At 38.5% G+C, this 12,486-nt stretch overlaps 1 protein-coding gene across 4 annotated transcripts in view; it reads left to right on the top strand.

Moving 5' to 3' along the window:
* The window catches only part of USP54 (ubiquitin specific peptidase 54), a 91,990-nt gene that overhangs the window by 62,969 nt on the left and 16,535 nt on the right, over positions 1-12,486 (top strand). For all 4 annotated transcript variants that reach the window (XM_030950740.1, XM_030950742.1, XM_030950743.1 and 1 more), the window contains exons 8-15: positions 816-962; positions 2,305-2,454; positions 3,713-3,881; positions 5,151-5,321; positions 9,325-9,456; positions 9,749-10,129; positions 11,156-11,390; positions 12,147-12,283. In XM_030950740.1, the coding sequence (XP_030806600.1) occupies positions 816-962; positions 2,305-2,454; positions 3,713-3,881; positions 5,151-5,321; positions 9,325-9,456; positions 9,749-10,129; positions 11,156-11,390; positions 12,147-12,283 (1,522 nt within the window). The remainder of the gene's footprint in view (positions 1-815; positions 963-2,304; positions 2,455-3,712; positions 3,882-5,150; positions 5,322-9,324; positions 9,457-9,748; positions 10,130-11,155; positions 11,391-12,146; positions 12,284-12,486) is intronic.

Here is a 12,486-nt window from a genome sequence, read left to right on the forward strand (position 1 = left end):
GTATGAAAATGTTTTTCCTACCGTTTTCTAGGGGTACCTTTGTGATGTGCCTCAGTGAAAAAATGAATGTTGCGAATGGACTTTGTCATAGCTTTTGTCATGTCCCCCCACTCTGTTGCATTATTGACACCCCCCTCCCCTGCAGAGTTCACTGGTACTTATTTAAAAAGTAAGAAATGGGAAGAAAAATCAAAACAGGAAATAAGAATTGTAGAACTCCTTTGAGTTATTAAAACAACTCTTAATCGCCTCATCTTTCAGTTGCTGTTCTCATATTTATACGAATACTGACCTACCTCTACTCTCTCAGATGGGATGTTTAAGGTACCCTGTAGAAATACTCAAATTTAACAGCAAAGCAGGAATACTTCTGCTTTTTCAGCAAAGCAGAAAATTTTTCCTAACATTGTCATATAAGGCATCAGTCTCTGTACAAGCAGTTTTTAATCTGAGATTCTGATCGAAAGTGACCTTTCTGTCCAATTCCTAAGGATGTTACTGGGATCTTTCATGTATGTTTGCTTATCTTTTCCTAAATAAGCTTGATTTTGTGCTCTTATGTTTTAATCATTATCAATAGCAGGAGGAAGGATTGGCAGTGTTCACTTCAAAGCTTGAGAATGCAGGATAGTCTTGATAGCACATCTCATCTATGAAATGAGAAGCTCCTACCTTGGCACTGAGCATATCTGCTCTGTTTCACCACCTCCTCTTTGGAAGCTGTAATTCTGAGACTTGTATTTATTAGTACCTTGCCCTAACATTATAATAAGTGAAGAATTATATTCAGGGTCTTGTTTTATTTATATGCTCAGAGTAACTGTGGGGAAAAGATCCGTATTCGTCGTGTGCTGATGAACTCACCACAAATCATCACCATTGGCTTGGTTTGGGACTCAGACCACTCTGATCTGGCTGAGGATGTGATTCACAGTCTGGGAACTTGCCTTAAACTGGGAGATGTGAGTTTTTTTTATTTTGGCACTACTTACAAAGACTGTCTTTTTCATGGTAGTCTATAGTAGCAAATGGAGAAAAATATAAAGTCACCACCTTCACCTTTTTGGTGTCCATAAAAAGAGGAATAGAGGGCAGAACCAAGGATCTGATCTGTCTCTGAAAGCCTTAGAAAAACCTGTGAACTGTATATTCTTGAGTTTCTGAAATGTCTGAAACTGCAAAAATACTTTCAAGTGAAGGGAAATTCTGGATTAGGGTTGTGCTATTTCTATAAAAATACATATGTGCTCTTTCATTTTAAAGAACAGAAGTTTATTTCTATTTCTTTTGAAGACAAAATGTAGTTTAGTGGTCTTTGGGTTTTTTGGTTTGGTTTTTTTTACCTCTTTTTGGTGAAATGTATGGTCATAACACTGAAGAGTTATTTGTGACTGAACAGTCTCTAAGAGATGGTGACTGGCACTGTGTGATTGAATGACAGACTGAATTAAATAGGATTCCCTGGAGGATTCACTTATTCTGCATTAACTGATGCTTTAGAGCTGAATTATTGGCATACCAAACTGTAGCTGTGTCTTACTGTAGCATTGAGATACTACATAAAATAGTTAATATCTAAATACACATGATGTTTAAAGGAAAAAAGCATTGTCCAGTGCACAATGTACCAGGATCAGTTTGAGCTGATGGAAATGTGGTTATGAAACAGTGTGGTCTTTGTGTAGTAAAGCAGTAATGCTCTAAAACATGAGACCTGCGCAATTCAAATTAACAAAATTCAATTAAATAGAAAAGATTTTTTTTTTCTTGTGTGCTGAATTCTTTTGATCTGCTGATGTTTTCAGTTGATCTTCTATGTGTTAGCATCATAAATTGGTCCATCTATATTCTGGATAGCCCTTGCTCAAGTCAGAATAAATGCCAGCTGTTTACTGTCCAAACCACCTTGTTTCTGCAAAAAGGAATGAGTGTTTTAAACAGTATTTGATATAATCAGCAAGCATTACACAGAATATAAATTTTAGAAATAGAACCACATTCAAATTATGTAACAGGTATTTTATCATTGTTGTAAATGTCTTCCTTCAAGTATACACATACTCCAAATCCAACTCAATTTATGAGCATCTCTTGAGTTGGTCAGAATCCATTTCTGGTCTGTGTCTCTGAGTTTCCTTAAACATTGCATGATTACTTACTTATTGCCTTGTTTTCTCTATCTTTTGAAATAAAAGCCTGACACCTCTCTATAGTACTTTGAGGTCTTTGAACATAAAGCAGTATGTAAAATTCTGACAATTTTATTAATTTCTCCTTCTGTTTTTCTTACCTCCCTTCTTGAAGCTCTTCTTCAGAGTAACTGATGACAGAGCAAAACACTCGGAGCTGTATTTGGTGGGAATGATCTGTTATTATGGAAAACACTATTCAACCTTCTTCTTCCAGACTAAAATCCGCAAGTGGATGTACTTTGATGATGCTCATGTCAAAGAGGTGAGAAAAAAATGTTTAGGAAAACACTCTTTTGGAAATTTGTTAGCTGCTTGTGTGTAAATCCATTCTATTTTCTACAGATTTTGAGAGGGTTTTTTGCTGATTTTCCACTCACAAATTTGTTCCTCCTTTTTTCTCAGCAAAGTGAAATATTTTTTAAAAAAGCATACCAGAAATCTCAGAAGCCCTATTCTTAATTCTGTTCTGTTGGCTCCCAGTCTTGTTTTTATGCTGTTGTTTGAAAATGTACAGTTGCATGTGCATACAGCTAACACCTATCTCTTTTCCTTGCTGACAAGCAGTATTGCTATTTAGTGTCTGTTGTTGAACTCTGCTTGAGTGTCTACATGCCGGTCTTCCCTAGTGCTTGCTGCCAACAACAAATTTTCCGCTCTTCTGTTAGTGTTTTTTTTAGCCTTTTCATCAAGCATGAGGTCCTTGACATTAAAGGCACCAGTGCTGGGATCTTGGCAGGACATTATAACCTATTAGATTGTTTGGCATTATTTCATGCCACTCTCCTTTTTTCCTTTTAGTCATGGAATCACAAAGGTGAGAGAGGAAAATTTTCTCCTGTAGTCATGCCAAACACAGTCTCAATGGGTGAAAGCCTCTTAATTCATATATTCAGTCATACTTCTTAGCAGAAAAATTTGCAAGGATAGGTACTGCAGTGCTTTAGTAGAATACTCACATAAGGAGCAAATTTGTTGGAGTAAATGTTCAGTCTGTGAGGTGAAACCTGTGAGATTAGTATTACTATGTGAATTAGTTGCCTGGCCTATCAGTGCTTGCAGAGGTTCTGTCACAGCAGAAAGATTTGCACACCTGAAGTATTTAGCTTTGACTTGAATTTACTGTCTTGGTATCTTTTGTTGTTCATTTTGTTCATTAAAAATTCTTCTGCTTTTTGGTTGATGCAAAGTTAGAACATCCCAGAGGATGAAAAGTTTTTTATGGAAAAAAATCTGAAAGGGAATGACTATTTTTGTAGTTGTATTTTTAGCAGGAATTGTAATCAATTTAGCCACAGGATGATGAATACCTGGATTTTAATTAGGTTGGCTCAGGAACTTTCTTGCTGAGTCCAGGTCAATGCTGGCTATAAAAGAGTTAAAGTATGTCAGTAGAAAATCAAACTCTGAAATAATTGTGATGGGGGGAAAAGAGAGCTTATTAGAGAAATATTAGAGAAAATGATGACAGAAAACCTTAATTTTCTTTCTTTTTTTTTTTTTTTCTCTTGTTGTCAATTCAGATTGGTCCAAAATGGAAAGATGTTGTGACAAAGTGCATTAAGGGTCACTATCAGCCTTTGCTGCTGCTCTATGCAGATCCAAGAGGAACTCCAGTGTCAACGCAAGACTTGCCCCCTCAGGTGGATTTACAGCAATATAGCAGGACTTGCTATGACAGTGAGGACTCAGGTAAGCAGTGTGGGCCCTGGGCCTTGTACCTTCATACTGAAATGTGGCATGTGGAATATTTTCCTTCTTTGGAGTGTATTATTGTCAGCAGGGGTCCTTGTTGCTTGTTAAAGCTGATCAAGAATTCTGAAGAGGATTTCCAGTGTTCTATATGTGAACTTCTCTCTTTGTCTAAGACTGTTGATTGTTTGGATAGCAATTTTTTCCAAAAAAGTTTGGAGAAAGAAATTGGGGGATAGGGGAAGTGAAGGACCTGGTATGATTTGGATGTAGAAAGGAGCACTAACTGATGACTTCAATAACTGCAGTTTCTGACTTCAAAAGATCTGAACTGTCCTTAAATAGGGCATTTACTGCAGGGCTTGTTCTCACCAAAAATGCAAAGTGCCTTCAAGGTCAGCATTTGCAGTTAAACATAAGAACGACTTCCTTCTTTATTGTATTTTTTTCTTCTTTAATTTCTCTATGGATAAATGAGTATGAAACTAATATCCTGTGTATTGAGGAGTGTATATATCACATATGTAAAATTACCAATAGTCTTCAAACTGTTTAGATTTTACTTTTATTTACTTTTTTAAAATTTTATTCACCAAAAAATGGAGGGAGGAGATTGCCCTTTTCACCTCTAATGAGTTCAAGTATTACTGTATTGAAACTGAATCATGATGCTTCATACTTTTCAGTAGGGGATCAATGCTGGCTTCTTGAGAAGGAGCAGGTTATTTTGCTTTAGATAAAAGTATTTTAGTACTAAGTTTATACCAGATAGCTTTTGAGTCGTAGTAGATGAAACCTGCGAGTTATTATAACATTATGTTCTTGTTACACTTATTAATATTTTGTACTTGAGTAATTTTTTTTTTGCTTTCCCCAAAGCAGTGTTTCATATTGTAATTGCACTAAACATTTTCAACAGTGTTGAAAATGAACAGTAATTCAGTATGGTGCTAATGTGTACTTTGCAGTCCAGTGGATGTAGGTTAATTTTGCATATTAAAAAGATTTGGTAAACTTGGACTTAAAAAAGAGAAAGAAAGAAACAGGTTTTTAGAAGGAATGACACTGTCTCCCTGCTTCCAAAGGAGCAAACTTTTCCCGTAATCTCTGGTGTTCTTGAATCTGAGTTGGTATCTTTGGTATTCTGTTTTTCTGTTAACTTCTGTATAGTTGCCCCTGCCTTCTTTTCTTAGTCTTCCTTGACTTTTATAATAGCAGAAAAAAAAATGAAATTTGACATTGCTTCCTTGACATTACTTTTTTCTCCAGGGAGAGAACCTTCCATCTCCAGTGATACCCGGACAGATTCTTCTACAGACAGCTATCCTTACAAACAGACACACCACGAGTCTGTGGTCAGTCACTTCTCCTCTGACTCCCAGGGGACAGTCATCTACAATGTGGAGAATGATGCCGCTTCACAAAGCAGCAGGGACACAGGTAGCAGATACCATTACATCTGCGTGTGATCATTGTCACTAGATAAGATGACTGCAGTGGATTCCAGTTGAAAATATCTCGATATATATACACCCAACCTTTAATAGAATAGCAAACAGTGTTTAATATCCCGAGTTTTTGATTTGTAATGAACAGTTGGCATTCACCAAAAAAACCCCATGATTTAAAAGTCTTGTTGGCTTCTGTAGACCTGTGTCTAGCCAGACAAGCATTTAGAGATTTGTCTTTCTGTTATCCACAATACTGCCTGCTCTGTTATATAATTCTGTGAGTTGGAATCTGCATGGCCCTGTTGTAGGGTTTGGTAATTGTTGTGTGAGCTACTTACTCATGGCCGGGCAGTTACTTCATTTCAGGAGTTGCAGCTGTCTGGAAAAGGTGCTTTCATCACCAGAGTCCCTCATACTTGGGAACTAAGGACTTTGTGTGAGTGCTGGTAGTATTTACTGCACCAGTGAGGAGCATAAGATAATTTCCTGCCTGTGCCATGGAAGCAAGTTAAGCTGGAATATCCAGTGAGAAGACTGTCTGTACATATGTTCCTTTGGGCAACTGAACAGTCTGCCTTCACACTCCTTAGTTGAAAAGAGGTTAACTGGAAGTCTAAAGACTTGATCTCCTCAATTATTGATGGCCAGTGTCCACAGTCAGCCTGTTTCTGCATGCAGTAACTTCTAACATCACTTCTAAAAAAGTAGTGCGTAAGTTAAGGTCAGACTTCTGTAGCATCAGAAATAGGATCTGCTATTTCTGTTTGAAAAGTTACTTTATTGTGTTATAAATAGATTTTCTAAGAAGATCTAAGAGTAGAATCAGCAGTTGTTAGGTTGCACCAGAGTGTCAAGGCTGTCAGACTGCTTTGTCCTTTTTTTTGTAAAATTGTTCCTCTTTTGTATCGTTATTGGCTCATTTGTAAAAAACTATGGTACATCAAAATCTGAGAAGAATGTTTCAAGTTGATTTTAAATAGTATTCTTTCATTCTTCAACAGAGGCCTGAGTAACTGTAATGCACAGGTTAAGATAGCCCAACAATCCCTCAAGTGTTTTAGCAAATACTTAATGCTGTAGGGACCAGTCATAGTCTTAGGTAGGGTGTGAGAAAGAAAAGAAAGTTGGAGCAGAAATTGAGTGATGTGGGAACAAAATGTATGTTTGTCTTTGGAGTACAAAGAAGACAACATTGAAAGCGATAGTGGTATACTTTTTAAATAGTGTGCAAAAATGGCACAGAGTTTATTGGATTAGGTTCCTGCCTGCAAAACTTGCCATGCAGAAGTTGGCAGAAAAGGAGAGTAAGGGGGATGGTCGCAAACATGTAAGCATGAAGCTCAGCATGTAACCTTTTGTTCTGTCATTTTTAGTGACTTTATCCTTTTCTTTTTCTTTCTTCTCCTGTTGATTCTATCCTGTGTTATTCCCTTCAGCTTAGCCCATTTCTCCACCTAAATTCAGTTGTCCTTATCTTCCCTGATTCAGCCTTAGCTATAGTCAGTCTGTCCCCTTAGCTAACCACTTGTCTGGGCATTTCCCCTCTCTTTTTACCTACCCACTACCTTTCCAAAAAAAGTCAGTCTGCCAACTAATACAACTGCTCTGTCATCAAATGGCGATTCGTGGGGCTATAAAGAGGCCATCCACACTGACCTGTCAACTGAATCATTCTGGGCAAGAGCAGGATTCTTCATTTAATGGCCATTTACCCACTACTCCAGCCCAGAAAGTTATGGACCCTATCCCACATCATCCTCCAGGGAAGCTCCACCATTGGGTTGCATGACCTCAGGCTCCTGGGTACTTCAGAACGGGGGCACAAGAGTGGGGCACAAGCCCTCTCTTTGCTCCTACCCACCTGTGCTGCTGAGAAAAATGTGCGTATTCTGCCTGCCCTATTCATGCAACTGAGTTTTCAGGGGGAGGGAGTAGAGGGTGTTCTGTCTTAACCCATTTGATTTAATTTCCTTCTCTGACATGCTCTTAGACACACGCACAACTCCTACAAAACCAAACTTTTCCTTTGAATATTGCTGTTTGCTTGTGAAGCCACCCTGAGTCTAGAGGATGAGGTATTTAAGTGATACATCCATCAAAACACAACTTTTAAGCATTGTTAGGCACTCAAAAGTCTTGGATTGTTATTTTAGTGAATTTTAAAAAGTGAGTATTAAGTGCCAGCTAATATCCTTGGGATTTTAGTTCCTATATTCATGCATGATGTTGGATTTAGTCTTTGTATCAGAGTGTCCAAATAGAGACAACAAAGCCTGTGTCCTACGGACTTCTGATTCTGACATCTCCTCCATGGCAATTAAATGTCTGATGACCGTGGGACAATATTTGCAGTCTTTTAAAGGAGAAGAAAATATTAATGCAAAGCTAGCAGCTTTCATTCTAAAAGACTGAGCTGGGCTTTATTCAATGCAAACCCTCAGCTAGTGCTAATAGCACTAAATACTGTCAAATAGTTTCTCTCATGGTAGTTAAGGATGCTTACCAAAGAATCTTTATCAGATTGGAATGTTTAACTAGAGAAGTCGTGCATGCTGAATGAAACATCACTGTCTTCTGTCTTGAGGGGAGCCACTACAACAATAACATTGTTCTTGGAGTTCCTAAAGATACGTGGCAGTGGCAGTCCATGCTGTGAAGGGGAAAAAAAAATCCATCAAAGTACAGACTTATGTACCAAAATGCTGCACATCTTTTATTTTCATTACCAAAATTTCTCTTTTGCTTCCTTGATTTGTTTTCTTTTATGTAGTCTGCTTGTTTCTAAAAAATTAGCCACAAAATCACTCTTTCCTTTGCAAATGAAAAGTGAGCCTTGTGTAGCTTGCTTTTTATTGTTTGGATTCCTTCCTGCTCATTTATTGTAATATCTTTGTAGCAGTTGAAGCTGCAGTGAATTGGTTTTTAACTGTTGCAGGTACAATTTTATATGTAGAATCTGCTTTTAATGTTGTTGCTTTTGATGCTGATCTCTAGAGCTGGGAGAAGGCTTAGGAGGGCCAGCCATGCACTCTGGGGGCTGTTAGACCACTATTTGCTATTAGGAACGTTCATTTCCTATCATCCTGTGAGGGGTAAAAGTTTCTGATGTAAAGGCTAGAAAAAAAGTCTTTGTAGCTTATCATTAATTCCCTTCTTATCCTGCATCTCTTCTTGGGACTACTCATGTGAGTAAAGCCATGCGTGTGTTTGTGCTTGCAGGTTTAGGACTGTGACTGTGTGAGAACCGTAGAATTGAACAAAGGCAATACAGAAAACCTATGATGTCAAATAGTCTTAATTCCCGTTTGATGTGAGGAAATGGGGAGTAAATTGTGTTGAAGAGAAAATACTGACACTCAGACACATAAGCTGTAGTAAGGGAGTGTTGTGTGTCAGCTGATCCATGTTCATAGTTTGTGGGTGTGCTCTTAGCTTGTGGCAGATGTGAATTGGCTGGCTTGGCCCCTGAGAGCCAAGTGAGGCTTCTTCACTGTAGACTAGGCTAACTCAGATTACTTAGTGTTTGCTGCAAACAAAGAGATGAGTAGTTAGTGCAGAGCAGCTGGTGATGTGCAGTCATTTATTATTAGATGGTAACTTGTTCATGTGTTTGAGTCTTTATTCAACAGAGTAATGTCTGGCAAGCTGTCCTCAGGAGTTTCATGTTCATGATCATTAAAACTGACAGCAAGAAAGTGGTGTCCTTAGACTATTAGAAGACAAAGCAGAATCAACCTTTGCCTTGGCACTTGGATAAGCTGTCATTAACCAGAGTCGTTGGAGGGGTTGTATTGTTCTTTTATGACCTTAAAAATGCAACATCCTCTCCAAGACAAAACCAAAACCTTATGGATACAAAACCTTACCTAAACTTGCCAGTTAGTGTTGGAGTGTCTGCGGTTCCTAAGGAGCAAGAGTCCTGCTGCTCTTAGCACAGTGAACACTTGATCTGAAGGCTCTTGTCATCTCTGCTGTGTTCTTCCTCCTTCCAGGCCACCTGACTGACAGTGAGTGCAATCAGAGGCATGTTTCAAAGAAGGGCTCGCTGGCAGACCGCAAGAGGAGTTCTAGCCGGTCTAGGCGGAAAGGAGATGAGGCTCAGTCATCAGGATACCACAGTGAAGGCAAGAGATGTTACTTTATTTTAAATATCAGTATCTTTCTGAATGTTTTTAATGTTCTCAGGTGTATTACCTTCATTGTTTCTTCTATCTTTGTCTTTATTTAGTCCTCTCTTTGCTTTTTCATATTTAGGTCTGTTTTGGTTGGATGTTTGTTTAGGGAATGTTGGATTTTATATTATAATTTTGTTGTTTTGGATTGTACTTCTCAAAGTCTGCATGAAGATGCTGCAAGTAGGGCTGCTAGTTTAATTGAAGTTATTTTTGTGGCTTTTGCTGTCTCTACAAACTGCAGGGGAAACCTTGAAGGAGAAACAAGCCCCCAGAACTACCCCCAAACCATCTAGCAGCACCAGCAGGCTGAGGGAATTTAAAGAGACAGTGAGCAATATGATCCACAGCAGACCACAGCAGATTTCCCAAACCATCCAGAATTCCCCTCGCGGAGGGAATAACGTGGATCAGGCAGAAACACGACCCTCAAAAAGCCTTTCTGCACACACCCGAGACTGGGAAGTGGAGAGTACCAGCAGTGAGTCTAAGTCCAGTTCATCTAGCAGGTACCGGCCAACGTGGAGACCCAAAAGAGAGTCTCTGAATATAGACAGCATCTTCAGTAAAGACAAGAGGAAACATTGTGGCTACACTCAGCTTAGCCCTTTCTCAGAAGAAGCAGGTAAGAGTTTGAGAAGATTTACTTCAGAATGTGTGGGAAGTGAAATTTTGAACATGGAATTCAAGTCAGTGGTGAGTCATGTCTGTGAAGACTGAATCCTGTGTGGGTATTCATATTGCATGTGTGGTAATTCTGTTTCATTTCTGTGTCCTGTGTTTCCTGTCTAAGGAAAAATTAAGGGAAATGATACCATCTACCCTGCTTGAATGGACACAGGCTGTATTACTGAGTGTCCCAAGTTTGTCCTTTGGAGTGAGCTTTTGTATTGCTCTGGTTTTTCCTCTGGCTCATCATGGTATTTTTACTTGATGGCTCAGAGTATGGTGCAGAAAATACCCTTTGTATTAGTGCAGAGGTCTTGTTGTGAAGGTAAGAGCCTGGAAGCCAGTGATGATTTATCTGGAAAGATTTTACAGCTATGCAGCTTGTACATGGAGACTTCGCTGGTTTTGACAATTGAAAAGAATTGGGAAGCATAAAGAGATATGCAAAGGGAAGGTGAAGGGGAATAAAACACACCTCCAGGGAAGGAAGGAACGCAAACAAGAATTAAGTGGAAAGACTGTGAAATGTATAAGGGAGAATTTAAAAAAACAAGTTTTCCTGTCCTCTGTATAAGCCACAACAAATCATAAATAGCAAAATAAACAGTGTAAAAAATGAGATCATCTGAAATAGATGTGACAGTATTGGAAATACAATTGGATAGACTGTAAAATTATCTTGTACAAATAAAAATTATTTTGGGAAGAAAGGATTTTCATTCCAGACTTGTTACCTCAGGGGGAATATGTAAGTTATACTGAAGGGGAAAGACTCAAAGATAAATTTGTGTACAGGTTATTGCTTAAAATTGCTAGGAAAGCTGTAAAAGTATTGCATTTTTCTGGCTTAATATTGCAGGTTTAACACAAAATTAAGGATGGTGCTTCTGATTTAAACATAGTTGAGAAGCTAACATGTACGGATGTTTTGCTGGTATTGAAGCTTATGTCTTACATCAAGCTGTGTTGTTTGTCTTGACAGGTAAAGAACTTCCTGAGAATGAGGTGAAGGAGCACACTATTCACGAAACAAGGTCAAGCCAGTCAAATGTCAGATACAAGCGTGGTGTGCTGGGCCGGGGCACCCAACACCATGTGGTGGATCAACATCCTCACCTAATACAGAGGATGGAGTCTGGCTATGAAAGCAGTGAGCGCAACAGCAACAGCCCGGTTAGTCTGGACATGCCCTTGTCTGAAAGTTCAAGCACCCACAGGTACATTTCAACAAAATTCATGTTTGGAATGACTGAAGTCTTGATTTCTTTTTTGTAGTTACATAATGGTGTAGAACATTTTGCAAAAGAGTGGTCCTAGTTTTAAACATAGCTATATTGGAACAGGGGAGAAATGGTAGGGAAATGGGAGCCTATTCTTCTCAGTATATTGAAAACTTCCTGCTGGTGAGCAGAGAAAAAAACGGGGCTTGAGTGAGCGAGAAATATGGTCTAAAGTGATGCATCTGAAATAGTTGTGCCCTTAGTCTATGATTTAAAAGCTTGTACTTTGAGTAACTCATAGTCCTTTTTGTTTGCATTAGGCCATTGATTCATAGACACCTTGTAGAAAATGAGAAATCAGTAGCCTTGTATAGAAATCTTTGTTTCCTGACATACTTGTAATATTTGTATGTAAAAATAGCACAATGTGTTTCTTTCCTTGACTTAGGAAGCTTTAGGTAATCACAAATTGGCGCTGTTTATGGCCAATAAACAATATGTAAGAATCTGTTCTGAACAACTCCTGGACCACAGTTTAATATGAAATGCATAATGTTATGGAGGAGAATAGAATTACCGTCCTCCTTGTTAGCATTCTCTTCCCCTGTTTCTCACAAGATTTTCTTATGGTAGACTTCTTTAAAAATTAGATTAAAATGCAAGTATATGTTTGTGTGGATACAAAAAAGGTAGATACAATTTCTCCTGGAGAAATTAGTCAAATGGTAAATTATAATCACTCTCTTCTTGGAGGGATATTCATATGAAGAGAGGAGGTGCCTTTGTTCCTGCATGGCGCAACATCCCAAAGTCTCACAGTAGCAGCATCTTGGAAGTGGAGTCAGCTTCAATTGGGAACTGGACAAACAGCCCACACACCATGGGAAATGGTAAGGTACACTTTGTAGGGGTGGTTATGCAAGGTAAAATGTATTGAGTTGTTCTTTTCTTTCTGGATGTTTATGTTCACAGGGAAATTATAAGGAAAGGGAGAAGCAACTTTGAAGAACATAACAGTTTTATAAGAAATAATTATAAGATTTACCAAAGAGGATTGCAAAAAACTTGTTGGAATATTCCTTTGATCACGTTG

The sequence above is a fragment of the Camarhynchus parvulus genome, chromosome 6 (assembly GCF_901933205.1).
Source record: "Camarhynchus parvulus chromosome 6, STF_HiC, whole genome shotgun sequence".
NCBI classification, from domain to species: Eukaryota; Metazoa; Chordata; class Aves; order Passeriformes; family Thraupidae; genus Camarhynchus; species Camarhynchus parvulus.